Source organism: Moschus berezovskii, chromosome 24, assembly GCF_049115385.1.
Source record: "Moschus berezovskii isolate FMDL1 chromosome 24, NW_MosBer_1.0, whole genome shotgun sequence".
NCBI lineage: Eukaryota > Metazoa > Chordata > Mammalia > Artiodactyla > Moschidae > Moschus > Moschus berezovskii.
In genome coordinates, this window is record NC_142483.1 from 931443 (window position 1) to 947495 (window position 16053).

Consider the following 16053-nt stretch of genomic DNA (forward strand, 5'->3'; position numbering starts at 1 on the left):
GCTGTGGCCGGAACATCCCTGCCTACATGCCTGGGATGACTCCCATCCAGCTGAGTGGCTCAGAGGATCAAGAGGCCACATTCCATCACGATGCCAGACCCCAAGGAAGCCAGGGCTGCCTGGCTCAAAGTCCTGACAAAAGACGGGACACTGAGGCAGGAGATGACTCGGTGGTATGCTCCCGTTGTCCAGGGCACCACCTGTTCACCGGCCCTGAGCCTGCGGGGTCCTGCCCCCCAGACAGAGCTCTCAGGCAGGCGACCCCGGGCAGGCCCCGGCACCTGGGGAGCATCTGTCTGCCCCTGCAACACGGGCCACTGTGGGTGGGTGAGGACAAGCCAGAGCCAGCCACCTGGCCTGGAGCTCGACGGCCCGTCCTTGCAGGCAGGGGACAGGGCGCTAGCCCTTTATCAGAGGGGTGGGGGTGTGGTGCCCTGACCGCACTGTCACGGACCACCCTGGCTTCCACAGGGACCCATGGACACAGGAACCAGCCTGACCCGTGGACACACAGCACCGGCCTGACCCGGGGACACACAGCACCGGCCTGGCCCGTGGACACGGATGCTGGCCTGGCCGGTACCCCTGGTGCACCCTCCAGCCTGGCCGCACGCTCCCCTAGCCCCACAGGACAACTGTCCTCCTCTGCTCTCAGGCCACGAGCTTGGGCAGGGTGACGCCGCCCCCTTTCCGGGACAAACAACCGACTGTCTAGGGGTAAGAACCAGCCCTGGGATAGGGCACAGCTTCTGAAAGAGTGACGTAGCCCAAGGACACACCACAACCCGATTCAAATCAGATGGGAGCAAGGTGGCAGACAAGACTAGACCTCAACCCTCAGCAGCAAAGGGATGACACACCCGGAGGCGCTATGACAGTTCTGCTGGCAAAAGACCAGGGAGGGGGCGAAGTCCCCACCCCTGCCCCCAAATAGCTGGAGTACCCGTCCCACTCATTCGCAGATGAAATGACCCAGCCTATAATCTCTGACCGCGCCACATCTGGGGGCCACACTCACCCTCTGCGATGGCCCACACTCTGCCTGTGGAGGCTGCTTCTCCCTGTGTCTGGAGAGACCCACTTCCTGCCTGTCACTGTGTCTCTCCCGAATTCTTTATGCAATGAGACATCAAGAACCTGCGCCTCATGAGGTCCTGAAACCTGGTACTGTGGGTTCTGGCTGGGTTCGAGTCCCAGTCTGAGGTACGTGGTTTCAGAGCTGCTGTTGGAAGGCTGTGCTGCCTCTCCACTGGTTGCTCACGTAAAGCTGCTGGTGGCCAGCTTCACCTCCACTCGGGGAATCTGGTTGGGAATAAGGCCAAACCAGGGGCACACGAGGTAGGGGCAGAGCAACACTGGTGACACACTGAGCCCCTGGATCCAGCTGTGCCTGAAGCCGCCCGAACATTCTCCAGCAAACCCCTCTTTCCGCTGAAGTCATTCTGAACTGGGCTGTGGTCACTCACAAGCTAATGAGACCTGGCTGGCACACACACAGCTCTACCCGGTCAGGTACTCCGCGCACGTGGGCACAGCTCGGAGAACCACCCGCCAGACCGTGAAGCCAGACGGCGCTTCACATCCCTCCATGTCCCCGCCACCTGATGCAGAGCCTCGGTGGAACGGCAGCAGACAGCCGCGGCGAGGCCAACGCCCGGATTCCCCCCAGGCCTGGGCCATGGCCGGCTCCCCCCACCAGCCCCAGTTGCCCCCAGTTCCTCAGAAAGACTCACCTCCGTCTTATTCCTCGAGAGCACACTGGAGTCGATCCGGCCCAGGGACATGTTCGGCAGGACAAGGTTGAGAACTTTCGCAGCGAAGACCTGGATGCAGGGGAAGCTACGGTCAGCGCCGTGGGACCCTGGCCGGCCACCCCACGGGCTGCCTACGTTCCACTAAGGAGAGGGACACCTGGACGGGGCGTCAGCCGGGCCCGATCCCAGGCCGGGCAGCCAAGGACCCCTGCTCGCCCCGCCCAGATGGCCTCCCGGGCTGGGTGGGGTCAGTCGGGCAGGGACAGCAGCGGCCATCTGCTTCCTTGCTGCTCCCGATGTTTGCGGCCACCTCCTGGACCACTCCGGGCGGTGATCTAGAATTCTCTGTGGGAGCAGAAGCACCCAGGCACCCGAGCTGAGGCAGGAAGCACCCTGATCAGAAGGCACCGCTGACTGTCTCGGGGCAGAAACCACCGCCAGGCCAGGCAGATGCGAGGTGGTGGTGGGGCACGGGCCTGGCTCCTGGCGTGTGTGTGCATCGGGGGCTTGCACACCACTGGCCTGTCCCTCAGCTGCCCATGGGGTCACTGTGTGCCAAGGCGCCGCCACGCAGAAGGTGCTTAATACACGCTGCCCCAACGTGATCTGGACTGAGGTCCAGGCCGCCCCCCCCACCATGAGCTGGTGTTTATCCAGGAGACATGTCAACCGGCTCTCACGCGTCGGCTGCGGGGGCAGGCCATTTCTGTTTCTGCAGACACCCAGGGAAGGTGAGCTGTGAAATGCTGAGATTAGACTCGCTCGGAAAGCAGGGGACAGTGAGTCCCGGGTCTGTGTGGCCATCACAGGGCCGACAGGGGGTCTGCCCCTTGGCACCCAGTGACCACAAGGTGTCGCATGGTCCTGGGGGCTCCCCGTCTTGGGATCTTGACACGAATACCCTGTGGGGAGGGCTGACTGTCCTTTAAGAGACTACACAGGCTCAGCGCCACTGCCCGCAGCCGATGGATGGGGCGGACAGAGGCCTGGGGTGGGCCGCCCCTGTTCCTGGTGATCAAGAGGCCTGCACTCACTTGCTGTCCCCCCAGCACCCCTGTCCCCCGAAAGCTCTCTTCCTCGGCCATCAGGAGCCTCATGACCTCGCACACAGCTGGGCCCCAGACAGCCGGGGACCCATAGGGGCGACCTCTGACCTCACCGCAACCCCACGCTTGGGTCCATCCTCACGCGTGTGGACCAGCGGCCTCCATGTGCCAGGCGTTCGCCCACCCGGCCCCGAACACCCATGATCCAACCTGGATCCAACCCACATCAGGCCTTGAATCTCCCACACCCGCTGAAGTGTCAGGGGCTGGACAGGACCCATCTGGCAGGGTCAGGGGTCAGGCTGGGGTGGGCCAGCCCCAGGGACGAGTACAGGCCGGGGAGGGCTCGAATTCCAGGAGGGAACGGACTGGCTGCTTCTGAGCAGACAGGACGATCTGTGGGCTCCTGGACTGGGGGCTCCTTTGCGAGCCTGAGCCCAGGAGCTGAGATCTGTGCCTCCAAAGGCCAGAGTGTGAACGAGGCGGAAACACGGAGGTTCAGTGCTCCAGGCGCAGAGAGGGGACAGCCCGGCCACCCTGCCTTCACCGGCCCCGCCCCACGGAGGGTGGGCTTTCGGGGCACGCCCCCTCCAGCAACAGGGGCCCCAGGGAGTCATGGGGGGACGTCACGTGGGGCCCAGAGTCTGCCGAGCGGCTCCGAGGCTTCCTGCTGTTGTTGACGACCCGCCACGGCTCCCCGGACGCAGGGACTGTGGGCTGACTCTGCGCGTGGCCCCATCACATCTGGGCCCCCGCGTGTGACGGGACCAGGCCGGCTGCCCTGGGCATGTCTCACTGCCTCGTGCAGCATGGCTTTTCAGTTCAACTGCCCCTTCACCTTCCCTCCCGGGACACCCGGCTGAGTCCTGGCGAGGACTCTGCCGCCCGGAGCTCCCGGTCTCCCCAGGAGCCCCGAGGTCTCCGCCCAAGCCCTGCTCCTCCTACCTGGCTGCTGCACTGGGCACGGCTCCCCCCATCGGGCCCCTCCCTTAGTGACAGTCCGCAGCACGGCTCCATGTGGGGCATCGTCTCTGACCCCCACGGGCAGGACCAGGGACAGGGCCACACCTGACCCGCACGCTGCCCTTTCCAAGGAACCCAGGGTGAGAGAGGTGGATGCCACCCAGACCCTGAGCTCTTCTAAACCAGCGGAATGTGTTCTGGCCACGTCTCTAACAAGACTCAATCGGACAGAGACGAATCTCTGATGGCAGGGAGGTCGTAGCTAAAAAAAAAACACCTGGGTGCCTCTTTGCCTGCTCCCCACAAAACCAGAGAAGGGGAGACGCCGTCTCAGAGGGGGAGAAGCTCGGAACTGCTGCCCAGCACACGCTCTTTACGGGTGGGCTCGTTTCTGTAGCCTTTTCATTAGGAAGAAGCGAGAGAGTGGCTGGCTGGCGATCAAGGAAGCTGGGGTTGAGGCGGGGCCCCGAGGTCCAAGGCGAGCAGGGAGGCGGGGGGCAGAGAGAGCCCGCAGACCCCAGGTGGGGAGGATTGATTTGTCCAGGTCCCTGCTGCCTGCCGCCGGCCTTTGCCCCAGCGCCGTCCACCAAGAGAGCCCACGGCCATGGGGAGGAGGGGCGCGGCAGCGGCTCACCCACAGAGAAGCTGGCATCCAGGACACAACGGTTCTTACTGTCAACTGGAACACTTCTTGCAGACTTTTTGGAGGATCCTGCGGGCGCGTGGAGAGAGCCCCGGATCCCGCTCAGGAAGGAGTGACCCGGCCATGACCCTGGGAGGAGACCCCCACCCTCATCATGAGGCCAGCGGGCTAAGGCAGGTCCGTGCAGCCGCAGAGCCCCCCAGGGCACCTCAGCGCTCGTGGCCTGAGGACAGCCTGGGAGCTGAGACCCCAGCCCCAGAGAAGGAGGCAGTGGAGACTCGGAGCTGGGCAGGCTTGCGTCTGACCTCTGGTTCGGAACCAAGAGAGTCTGTGGTCCTCAGTTTCTGTTTGGAAGAAAAGTTATGACCAACCTAGACAACATATTAGAAACCAGAGACATCTCTTTGCCGACAAAGGACCATGTAGTCAAAGCTGTGGTTTTTCTAGTCATCACATCTGGATGTGAGAGTTGGACCATAAAGAAAGCTGAGCGCCGAAGAATCGATGCTTTTGAACTGTGGTGTTGGAGAAGACTCTTGAGAGTCCCTTGGACTGCAAGGAGCTCCAACCAATCAATCCTAAAGGAAATCAGCCCTGAATATTCACTGGAAGGACTGATGGTGAAGCTGAAACTCCAATGCTTTGGCCACCTGATGAAAAGAACTGACTCACTGGAAAAGACCCTGATCCTGGGAAAGATTGAAGGCAGGAGGAGAAGGGGATGACAGAGGATGAGATGGTTGGATGGCGTCACCGACTCGATGGACATGAGTTTGAATGAACTCTGGGAGTTGGTGATGGACAGGGAGGCCTGGTGTGCTGCAGTCCATGGGGTCGCAAGAGTAGGACATGGCTTAGGGACTCAATAACAACACAAAAGTACGGACAACGAAATGGAGCTTGAAGGGCTGCCGGGAGGTGGCCTGACACCTGAATCCTCCAAGGAGCACCCTAATGGCCCCCAGAGGGGCCCCCTGTGTGCCTGGGGAGACCGAGCAAACCCCGTGCTGCTGAGTGGGGACTCCAGGGGGCAGGGGGAACCCCAACAATCTCATCCTCGAAGAAGGCCAGGGCCACGCCCGACGAGTGAGCGAGTGAGCAAGTCTCCCTGGCCTGCCCCTGGGTTAACGGCAGGCCCACCCCTTTAAGTGCCAGGGACCTGCACAAGCGCCTTTATTGATTCCAAAGGTTCTAATGGCTCTGCAAGCCCACTTTAAAGCTTCTGCAACTGAAAGGCTTAACACGAGGAAGGTGATCACACAGCTGCTCGCTTCCACAGTGGTGCAGCCGGCTGACCTGGGCACGGGGAGGGAGGCACAGCTGCGACAGAGCCCGGAGGCTTCCTGGGGACGGGGGGTGGTGAGCGCACCCCCAGGCGGACAACAGGGAGCCTGTGTGCTTTAGGGTGCTCGCGGCGGCCGCTGTCAGGGCCAGGTCCCAACCCAGCCACGCCCCGGCTCCCGGTCTAACTGTATCTGAGCTTGATGACCGGCCCTTCCTGGGACTCCTCCCATGTCCCCTCCAGCGCCCTGGCTCCAGGGCCTTCCGGACTCCGGGGACTAAAAGCAGAAGAGCAACACCCAGATGGGAAGCTGATCCCTGGTGGTTTTGGGGGGGAAAGGACGTCCTGCCACACCCACTGGCCGAGCCAGGGTGCACTCTGACCTTCAGTGAGACCGTGGCCTCATTTCCCGTCCGTGAACCACGCACAGGGCAGTGACGGAGGGGAAGTCACCCGGGCGTGTCTGGCATACGTGCACGGCCCCTGGCGCCTCCAGGGGGGCATCTGGGAGCACAGGGCTGCTCTCGCATCTCCACCCGGGACCCCGGGGACAGCCTCCAGCCAAGGGCAGACAGGGTCACCTGGAGGACCAACCCAGCCCTCACTCGGGGTAGATGTCCAGGGCGACACCAGGTTTTCCCGGAGAAAGGACGGGTCACCCTGCAGCCCCGCCCGCGTGTCATCCCAGGGGTTCGTGGTGCAGCACCAAGGGGGTGGCGGGGGTCCCCATGTCCCCGGGGCGGCCGCGCTGCGGCGTCTCCAGGGAGCGTCCCGCTGACCCTGACACTTGTCCTGGGGTCCAGGCTTGCTGTGTCTACAAACTCCTGCTTCCACCCGGATCTGAGCGCAGATGGGGTTCTCCCAGTCTTGTCCCCGGGCTGCACATACCCCAGCTGGCTGGAAGTGGGGCGGGAACCAGCTGTGCTGGGGCTGGGGGCAGGGGGCTACCACCCTCCACATGCCCGTCTGTGCTCCGAGGCCCCGGTGCTTCCTGCTGCTTTGTGAAATGTCTCCATCGGGACAACAAAACAGAGCAAAGAGTCAGTCGCTCCACTGCGTCTGACTCTGTGACCCCATGGACTGTGGCCCGCCAGGCTCCTCTGTCCAGGGGATTCCCCAGGCAAGAATACCAGAGTGGGTAGCTGTGCCCTTTCCAGGGGATCTTCCCAACCCAGGGATTGAAGCCGTGTCTCCTGCATTGCAGGCGGGTTCTTTACTGTTTGAGTCACTAGGGAAACCCATGGGGAACCGGCCGCTGTGGACACACCTCTGACCTGTCCAGGAGCCACGCTCTGCAACAGGAGTCACGGACCAGAACGCAGCTCTGCGCACTGCACCCAATAGTCTTGGGGCCCAGGGAAGCCCCCTACCCCACCGTCCACCTCAGCCAGAACGGGAGTCTCTAGGAACCTGCCTCTGGGGTCCTGAAGACCGAACCACTGGAAACCCAAAGGCCAGGTGGGGAGGCAGGCACAGTGGCAGGAAGGACAGACGGCACGCCCCTGCCCGGACGCGTGGCCCTTGGAGACGCACACGCCCGCTGCCCAGCCGTGGCCAACAGGGGGAGCTGGGCTCGCGCCCTCTGCCTCGCCCCTGCCGCTGCAGGACCCCTCTTGCGTCCACAGGCATCACCCAGAGCCCACGAGTCTGAGATTTCCTTCCGAAGCTGCTCAGGCGAGGCGAGGCCAGAGAGTGACTCCGGGCTCCCGTGTGGCAGACGCGACGCAGACTCTGTGGGTCAGGACTGCCTGACCCCCCAGCCCCAGGGCAGTGACAGGCCTCACAGAGGGGAGCGGACGCCCCCCAGGCCTAGGGGCCATGGGGACGCTCGTGAATCCTGGTTAACAACCGGGACCCGCGTTCCCCTGCCCACAGGACATCTGTTAGCGCCGGCTGGGAGAGGTCCTGACAAAGGCCTTGCCCAGGAGCCCCCAGTGTGTCCGAGACTGGAGGGGGCACCAGGTGGGCTCCCCATTGCAGCCCAGCTGTGCCCCATGCCCCGCCTCTGTGTCCTTCATCTGAAAACCCCCAGAGTCCTGGGCTTTTCTTGGGGCGGGGCGGCCCGTCACTGCAGAAAACATACACCGTCCTTCCCCTCTGGGGAGACGCCCTTGCGGGGGAGTGGACAGCCCTGGAGGATGGGGGGCGGACCTGGGGAGCAGAGGGTCCTTTCCAAGCCCCGGGGTCCCGAGTGTAACCGCAGCCAGTGACCTCCCCATCCCTGGGTGAAGGCGGGAGCTGGGGGCAAGATTCACACGTGAGCCGGGCACATGCTGTGCAAACACGTCACGAACAGAGCCCGCGGAGCGCCGTGGGGGCTCCACCCGGGACTCCGGTCCTGCTCACTCTCTTCTCTGACCAGGACCCTCGGGTGGTCCAGCTGCACGTTACGTGATCACAACCAGGAGGGGAGGGGGCCAGGAGACTAAGCCCCCTGGAGCCTCCCCTGGGAGTTTGTGAATGAACCCATCCTTCCAGGCAGTCCCACCTCCGCTAGGCACTGAAATTCACTGGAGCCGATTTCAACAAGTCAGGGGTGATTTCCTTAGACAGGAGTAAAACTCAGAGGAGCTAGCTGTCTTGCCCCTTCGGAGAATCGAGTAAAGAGGTGTTCTCTACTTAAGCCCTCAGAGAGGCCCTGCTTTCTCCTTGGCTCGGTCCAGCCCCGATTCAAATTGCTGAGACTCTGTTTCCACGTCCAGGGTCGGGATCACGGCTGTGGCCCTGGGCTGGAAGAAGCACCCCAGTGCTGGGTCCTCAGGGGCCCACTAAGGCATCGCGGCAGGGCCCCTCTGCCCCGTCACTGACAGCGAGGTGGGGCTTGGTGCAGTGCCTGCGGGGGTGGCCCCACCTCACTGCCCCCTCCTGCTCCTCTGAGAGTCCTGAGCACTGGCTCGGGGGGAGCAGCTGTCCGTCCGCCCCCGTGTCAGGGAGAGACTGACCAGTGATCAGGGAGACACGGGCTCCATGTCTTCCACCCTCACTGGGTCTCAAGGCTCTGAAACCTGGGCCCAGATTGGGTCAGCATCCCACATCCATGATCTGGCTGCTCCCAGGCCATGGTGTCCGCTGCTTCCTCAGGGGGCAAAGCTCAGCCCAGCCTACAACCTGCTGGGAGCGCCACGCGGACCGTCACGGCCAGAAAAACACCCCCGAGGAGCCACGTGGGTCGGAGGTGAGTGCGCTCAGCCGTGGACAGCTGCGAGACCTTTCCTCCTCTGAATGTTCGCTGAGAAACATGCACAGACGGGAAGCCAATTTTTTTGTTTGTTTGTCTGGGGGGGAAAAACCACACCTGACTTGAGAAATGACCAAATTCCGGCCACAACAATGCTCGCTGTGTCCAAACCTTGTGATGACAGTGGGGGAAGACCCTTTGCCCCGGACGCGAGCTGTGAGCACACGCTCAGGGCCAGGGAGGCTTGCCGGGGCTCACAGAACAGGAGGTCCACTTACCTTGAAAAGTGTCACCGAGTCTGGATTGGCGACGACCAGCGGGGAGATGAGAACCATGCCCGAGAAGTGGCCCGGCCTCTCGGCAGCCGTGAGGATGGAGATCGCGCCGCCCTGCGGGAAGTGGGGCCGTGAGGTGGGCAGGGGCGCCGTCTCAGGTTCCCCAGGCCCAGAGCCGCTACCTTGGAACAGGCGCCCTCTAGTGCTGGGTGAACTGGACCCGCGATCACCCTAGTACACGTGTTTCCCTAGGGTTTTCCAAGCACGAACGTTTCAGGGGATGTAAACAAGGTTCCCGCTTGGCTTTAAGTGCCGTGATGACACATTTCTATTTCATTTCAAGCCAAAAGCTGGCAGACCCCCAACTCATGCAGTCCGTCAGGCTTAAAATGAGATTAAAAAAAAAAAATCTGAGGATAATAAGAGATTGCTACAGTGTTTTTTTTCCTGGTTCAGTTAAAGGGCCCAGGAATCCAGGTTCCAAGAGAAATACTTAGTGGACATGAGCGGTGCTGAAGGCAGGTGGCCGTGCCTACTGACTGAGCTGAACCAGGGGCTGAAATCCAGATGCTCACGAGGGCCAGGCCGGGGAGAGGCTGGCAGGGACAGGGCCGGGCTGGGGGGAGAGGGGACGGTCCCCCAGGGTGCAGAGCCCAGCAGCTCAAAGTCCTCTGCTGGCCCGCGAGCCTGGGCGCCTGCAGGCAGGCCTGAACTGGGTGCTGCCGGTTTGAGGAGACTCGATTTAAAGACCACAGATGATGTAAAGTTCACAGATAATTTAAAGATTCTGAGAGGAGTCTGTGTATTTAAAAGGCAAAAGGGATTAGGAATGACCTTTAAGGACTGCTTTCCTGGGGACCCTGTCCTAGCGGGAACCGAGGGGTCCCACCCCGAAAAGGGGACCCTTGGGCCCTGACGGGAAGGGACGGGTGGAGGAGCCCTCCTCTGGGGCCGCCGCCAGGACGCCAACCCCACCTTGTTTCCTGAGCAAACACTTCCTGGGAGCCCCATGTGCGTGTGCAGAGGGGCCGCGCCGGCTGGGCAGAGGGCGACCCCCCTCCATGCCCAGCCGGGGGACGCTGGGCCCGGGGGCCCCCGTGGTCTACTCACCATGGAGTGGCCCAGGAGGAAGATGGGCAGCCCCGGGTGGTCCCTCTGCATGGCATCCACGTGCTGCAGCACGTCCCTGACGAAGACATGGAAGTCGGACACCACCATCCGCTCGCCCTCGCTCTGCCCGTGGCCGACTGGAAGGGGGACGGGGCACAGAACCGGTCAGAACCGGTCAGCAGAGGCTGGCGCCCCTGCCGAGCCCAGCCGCCTCCTCGCACAATGATCACCACTGTCCCGGGAGGCCCCCCGACCCTGCCAAGCACGCTCTCAAGTGTGGAGATTCTCCACCGCCCCCAAACCCATTTTACAGATTATGAAATGGAAGCACAGACAGGTTAAGGAACATGCCCAAGATCACACAGCCAGGAAGTGATGAGCCAGGAGGTAAATGCAGCAGAGCCTGTCCATGCAGCCAGGAGGCCTTCCCGGTGGCCGCTTCCCAGGAGGAAAGCAGGACGGGCACACAGAGTCCAAGTCCCACTGGGCGCCCCCAGCCCCGCGAACACCAGGGTGTGCATCTGCGCTCCAGCGTGTCACCGGGTGAAAGCCGCACCCCGTCCCCTCCTCCCTACCTTCTGGGGACGAGGAGGGGACAGACTTGCACCAGCCTAGGGTGCCAGAAACGCGCTCCGCGAGACGCAGCGGGACTAGGCCGCGCTGCTTCCCTCCTGCGTGTTACCCTCCGCCCGGATCCGAGCTGTTCCTTTCCCCGTGTCCTTTCTGAGGGCCCTGCCACGCTCCCCTCTCTGAGGGATGCCGGTTGCTATGGAAACCGGGTGCCGTGAGCGTTTGCAAAGCGCAGAGAAGGTGCTCCTCAGCACAGGGATGCACATCGGGCACGCCTGCCTGGAGCCCCTCGGCCGCCTCTGCCCGGAGGGGCTGTGACCGAGCCCCCCACCCCTCGGACGGAAAGCACGGCTCGCAGCGGCTGGAAGCTGGGCCGCCCAGACCCTGACTCGGAAACCTTCTGTGAGGCCAGACCGCAGCCTGTTCTCTGCTCCGTCCCCCACGTGTGTCCGCCCACCGCCCCCCAACCCAGCCGCCTCCAATGCCTCTGAATGTGCAGTCCGGAGCTTCCTGTCGCCTTTTCGGCACAGATCCAGCCCCTTAGGCTCACTTTTTACTCCTGACGGAGGCAAAACGCGCCATCATCACCGCACTGCAGCACACGTTTGCACACGTTTCTGCACAGATTCCATGCGACCGTCGCTGCGTCCCCCCAGAGCCTTTCCATCAACCCCAAACTGAAACCGTGTGCCATCTGCTGTGGGCTGGGCCCCTGCCCCAACTCACACGCTGACACCCCACACCCACAGCGCAGGAGGTGGCTGGATTTGCACACACGGTCTTTCAAGAGGTGATTAAGCTGCCCCCAACCAACAGCAGCCCACTGCAATATCCTTGCCTGGAAAAGCCCACGGGCCGAGGAGCCTGGTGGGCTGTCGTCCGTGGGGTCGCAGAGTCGGGCACGACTGAGCAAGTAACAGAACCCTCGGCCTGGTGTCCTTGTAAGAAGAGGGTAAGACACGGACACACGGGGACAGCGGGGACTGTCCCACCACGAGTGGCGGCGTGGGCAGGAGACGGCCGTCTGCACACCCAGGAGACAGGCCTTAGGAGGAACCAGCCGGGTCGACAGCTTCATCTGGGATTTCCAGCCTCCAGAACGCTCAGGACATAAATTCCTACCCTTAACATCACTCAGCCGCCCAGTGTACCTGCTAAACAATAATCCCCAGCTCACTCCCCGGACCTGAGAATATAGTTCAATAATGATGTGGCCCGAGTATTACGTTTAAAATCCAAAGTATTGTAAACACAATTATTTTCTCTGTGTGCCTATGCTACTAATTGATACACGATTAGATTAATTTCAAAATAAACTTCTTTGCAACTATAAATCTTGCTGTATCATTTCCAGTTTAATTCTCTTCTCTGATTATGTGGACATTTGCCTGGTGCAACAGTTAGAAACATTAAAAAGCATCCACTCGGCGATGGCTCACTTCTGCTCCTGGCCCCTCTTGTTCCCCGTGGCTGATGATCTTATTATTTTCTGTGTCTTCTCTCAAAGCATTTCTTTTTGCAAAAATAAGAAAATATCTCTCTACCTGTCCGTATTTCCCCCTTTGTTTTCCTTTTACATGAAAAGTAGCATGATACAGGGAGAAGGCAATGGCAAGCCACTCCAGTACTCTTGCCTAGAAAATCCCATTGATGGAGGAGCCTGGTGGGCTGCAGTCCATGGGGTCACTACGAGTCAGACATGACTGAGCGACTTCACTTTCACTTTTCACTTTCACACATTGGAGAAGGAAATGGCAACCCACTCCAGTGTTCTTGCCTGGAGAATCCCAGGGGCGGGGGAGCCTGGTGGGCTGCCGTCTGTGGGGTCACACAGAGTCGGACACGACTGAAGTGACTTAGCAGCAGCAGCAGCATGATACAGAGCCACCCTATTCTAAACCAGTTTTTTTCAGCTTTAACGTAGTCTGGAGATGACTTCAGATGGCACACAGACCCAGCTCTCCCTCTGTCTTGGGGCTCCTCAGGTGGGTGAACCACGGTTCACTCCAGCCATCTCTTGCCAAAACCGTGTGTGTGGCATCCGATCCCTGCTCACCAAACCGCTGTCTGTACTGCATCACTGGTGACGACTCTTCTACCTTCGTGACCGTGCGCCTCTGGGGCACACAGCCAGGGGCAGGTCTGCTTGGCCGAAAGGTGCCCGCAGATGCCGTTCCGGTGGGTTGGCGTCGTCCACGGGGGGCGTGCGGGGTTGAATCTACCAGCCTCCCAACAGAGCATATCACTCTGTGTTTGGATTCTCGCCCGTATGACAGAGGAGAATGTGCCAGTCGAATGGCTTCTCATGTTTTAAGAGTGACTTGTGTTTCTTTCCTGACAATTCCTGTCTTTGCTGTTTGTTTGTTTTCTATCAGGGTTTTGCATTTCTTGATATTTAAGAGCTCTGTGTACATGAGCTGGTCATCTGTCCTTCAACTTGACGTCGTGTTTAGCTATGGAAGATTTTTGAGAAAATCGTCAGTCTTTTCTTTCTTTGGCTTCTGAATTTTGATTTTCAGTTATAAAGGCCTTCTCTACTGCAGGGGCGTCAAGGAACTCTGCACTTTTTCTGAGGTCTTTTCTGGTTCCATTTCTTGGTGGGGTAACACACACAGCATAAAGTTCGCAGCAGCCCCCTATGAGAGCATCGCTCAGAGCCGGCAGGCACATTCACAGAGCTGGGCAGCTGACCAACACTGTCCCCGGATGCGGCTTCCCTCTCCACACGCACATCCTGATCCAGCCGCAGCTCGTCGGGGTACATGGTTTGAGACACGGCTCCCTTGCCTGGGGGTTCTTTCCTTCTTAAAACCGAGGTGACGTTCATACCACCGACCAGTGACCACTGTAGAGTCAGCTGACTTGGGGCAAGTTGTACATTCCCAGTGCCGTCCAACAGCCCGGACCAAGTTCCGAACTGCAGACGCGCCTAAACTGTCTTGGCAGCATTCACGAAGACGCCCTTGGTCCCTGCACCGACGGTGACGCCATTCACAGGAAGCTGCCTTTTCCGTGTGAGTCTGGCCTGTCTCTAGCTTTCTGCGCCGTCCTGCTGGTGGGCCTACACATAGGCCAGCCCCACGGAGAAGCACGGCGGCCTGCGCCCACCCCGCCAGGTTCTCAGGCCTGGAGGGAGCCCCGAGACCCACGAGCAGTCCTGGCGCTGCCGGAGCCAGTCCCTGCCACACAGCCACGAGCTTCCCCCGTGCACCCCACACGGGTCAGGTCTCTGCCTGAGGTGCGCTGATTAGGGCTCCCCCCTCCCCCAGCACCGCCCCTTCCCCGTGGACCGAGGACGCCGTGAGCTGGGGGGGCACGGCTCTGCTGGGGGCTGCACTGTGAGCCAACGGCACAGTCGGCCTGGGACCTCAGCAGGAGGCTGGGCACGAACGTGCCTGCAAGCCAGGCCGTCTTCAGACCCAGGGTCCCTTTCATTGGTCTGCACGCTCCTCTGGCTCCTTGTGACGGCCTGGCCAGGGCAGGTGCCAGCTTTACAGCTGCCAAAATGAACTGCAGCCTGTTTCCACGACGGCCACCATCACTGCGGCCAGTTCACCTGACGAGGCGTTTCCATTCCAACCGCGTGGATGGAGCGGCAGGGCTGTGTCTGAAATTAACATTCTCTTCCTCGTATGTTTGAAGAGAAAGCACCTTACCACGGGCCTTGATCCAACATATGTCTGGCGTTGTTTACCCTGATTCTGCTGTGTTCTATGTTTTTGTTAAGTCCTCTGTATTTTGACGCTTAATCATCTGGTTGAAGCTGACCCTGGAAGGACTGCTGCTCCCAAGGTTAGTGAATCTCCGGACATGGGAAAGAACCGACTTGTGAGCTGGCCCGTCACACGCAAACCAACCAGTCCAGAGCCCACCTCCCTGGGCCACTCACTGTCCTGTCACCCAGGCCCACGGACCAGACAACCAGGGGCGGCCCCCAGACCCTTCAGCCCACTGACGGTACCCAAAGCAGCCCATCCTCACCGCTCCTTCTCAAAGAAACTGGAGTAAGGACCCCGTCCACACCCCTCCCCACCTCCCCCTGCCTGCGGTCCAGGCCCGGGGCCTCCCCGAGTGGTGGTCATGCTCCTGGTTCTGGGGATCTTTGAGTACAATAAACTGCCTCCTGGAGGTCATTTCCATGTGTCTCCTGATCAAGCCTGGTCAGATTTTGACTCCACAAAACCAGATTCCACACCTGATGGAAACCCTGCCCATGTCCCCGTAAAGCACGCTGGCGTTGTATTGCACACACGGTAAGTACTTACGCCTGCGGGGAACGTTTCAGCAGTCCCTGCCTCTGTCTCAGACAAAACAGTTCTCCCGCCAAGTGATCTGGTGGCACCACGTGCTAAAGACCGAGGACCCATCCCGAAAGGCGGGGCTCCCGTTAACCCTGGGACCGGAGGAGACGAGCATCCAACTCCCCTCTTCTCAGGGAGCCGGTTCTACTTGGGACCCCTTCTCTTACAGACAGAAGAGCTGGTGAAACACAGCCCTGAGGAAGGAGAGAGATGAAGTGTAGAAAGCCAGTCGTGACAAGACCCAGTGTGGACGCAGCGGGCTGTAATCCGCACAGCCCTGTTCCCAGGGCTCATGATCCTCAGCACTCCGCGAGTTACCTGTGAATTCTCCCCCATTTTCTGGCTGAGAAAACTGACCTGCAGACAGACTGGCGGGAGCTCGCCCCACGATGAGTTAGAGGGTGGCCACGGACTTGAGCGCTGGGTTCAGACCCCAAATCTCAGCTTCTGCTGTCCTCGGGCGGGGCTGCCGCAGGGATGCACAGCCCCAGAGGCTGCCACAGCCCCGTGCCTGCTGCACGGTGGGGACCAGCACGGTGCCTCTGGGTCCCCCCTGCTCCCCCAAATCGACTCGGATGCTCCTACTGTTACCATCAGGGCAAGATGCACCTGTGATGGAAAACACAGGCCGGCAGGGCAAGCCCGAGGGACGTGCTGTCCCCACTGGACGTTGGCGCACGGGCTCCCAGCTTCACCATTCTCCCTCACAGGGGCGCACCGCACACATCTCTGGCGAGGGTCCGCAGCAGGACCGATGGCTGACCATACGCCGCACTGGAGGGTCTGCACAAGCTGAATTCTCTCCCCACTGCTCACCTCTGCTCCTCCAGACACTCCACACAGACGGAATTTGCTGGATGGACCCAGGCCCTGGGAACGTCTGACCAGGAAGAGGACGGACTCCCGTCCACCCCAGCAAGGCTGCAGGCCC

At 60.9% G+C, this 16053-nt stretch overlaps 1 protein-coding gene across 7 annotated transcripts in view; it reads right to left on the reverse strand.

The window, feature by feature from the left end:
• The window catches only part of MGLL (monoglyceride lipase), an 89801-nt gene that overhangs the window by 10406 nt on the left and 63342 nt on the right, over positions 1-16053 (reverse strand). For 5 of the 7 annotated variants that reach the window (XM_055413429.2, XM_055413427.2, XM_055413424.2 and 2 more), the window contains 4 exons: positions 10252-10388; positions 9145-9255; positions 4398-4475; positions 1734-1823 (listed from right to left, as the gene is read on the reverse strand). In XM_055413429.2, the coding sequence (XP_055269404.1) occupies positions 1734-1823; positions 4398-4475; positions 9145-9255; positions 10252-10388 (416 nt within the window). The remainder of the gene's footprint in view (positions 1-1733; positions 1824-4397; positions 4476-9144; positions 9256-10251; positions 10389-16053) is intronic. The other 2 variants (XM_055413428.2, XM_055413425.2) reach the window with 1 other exon arrangement.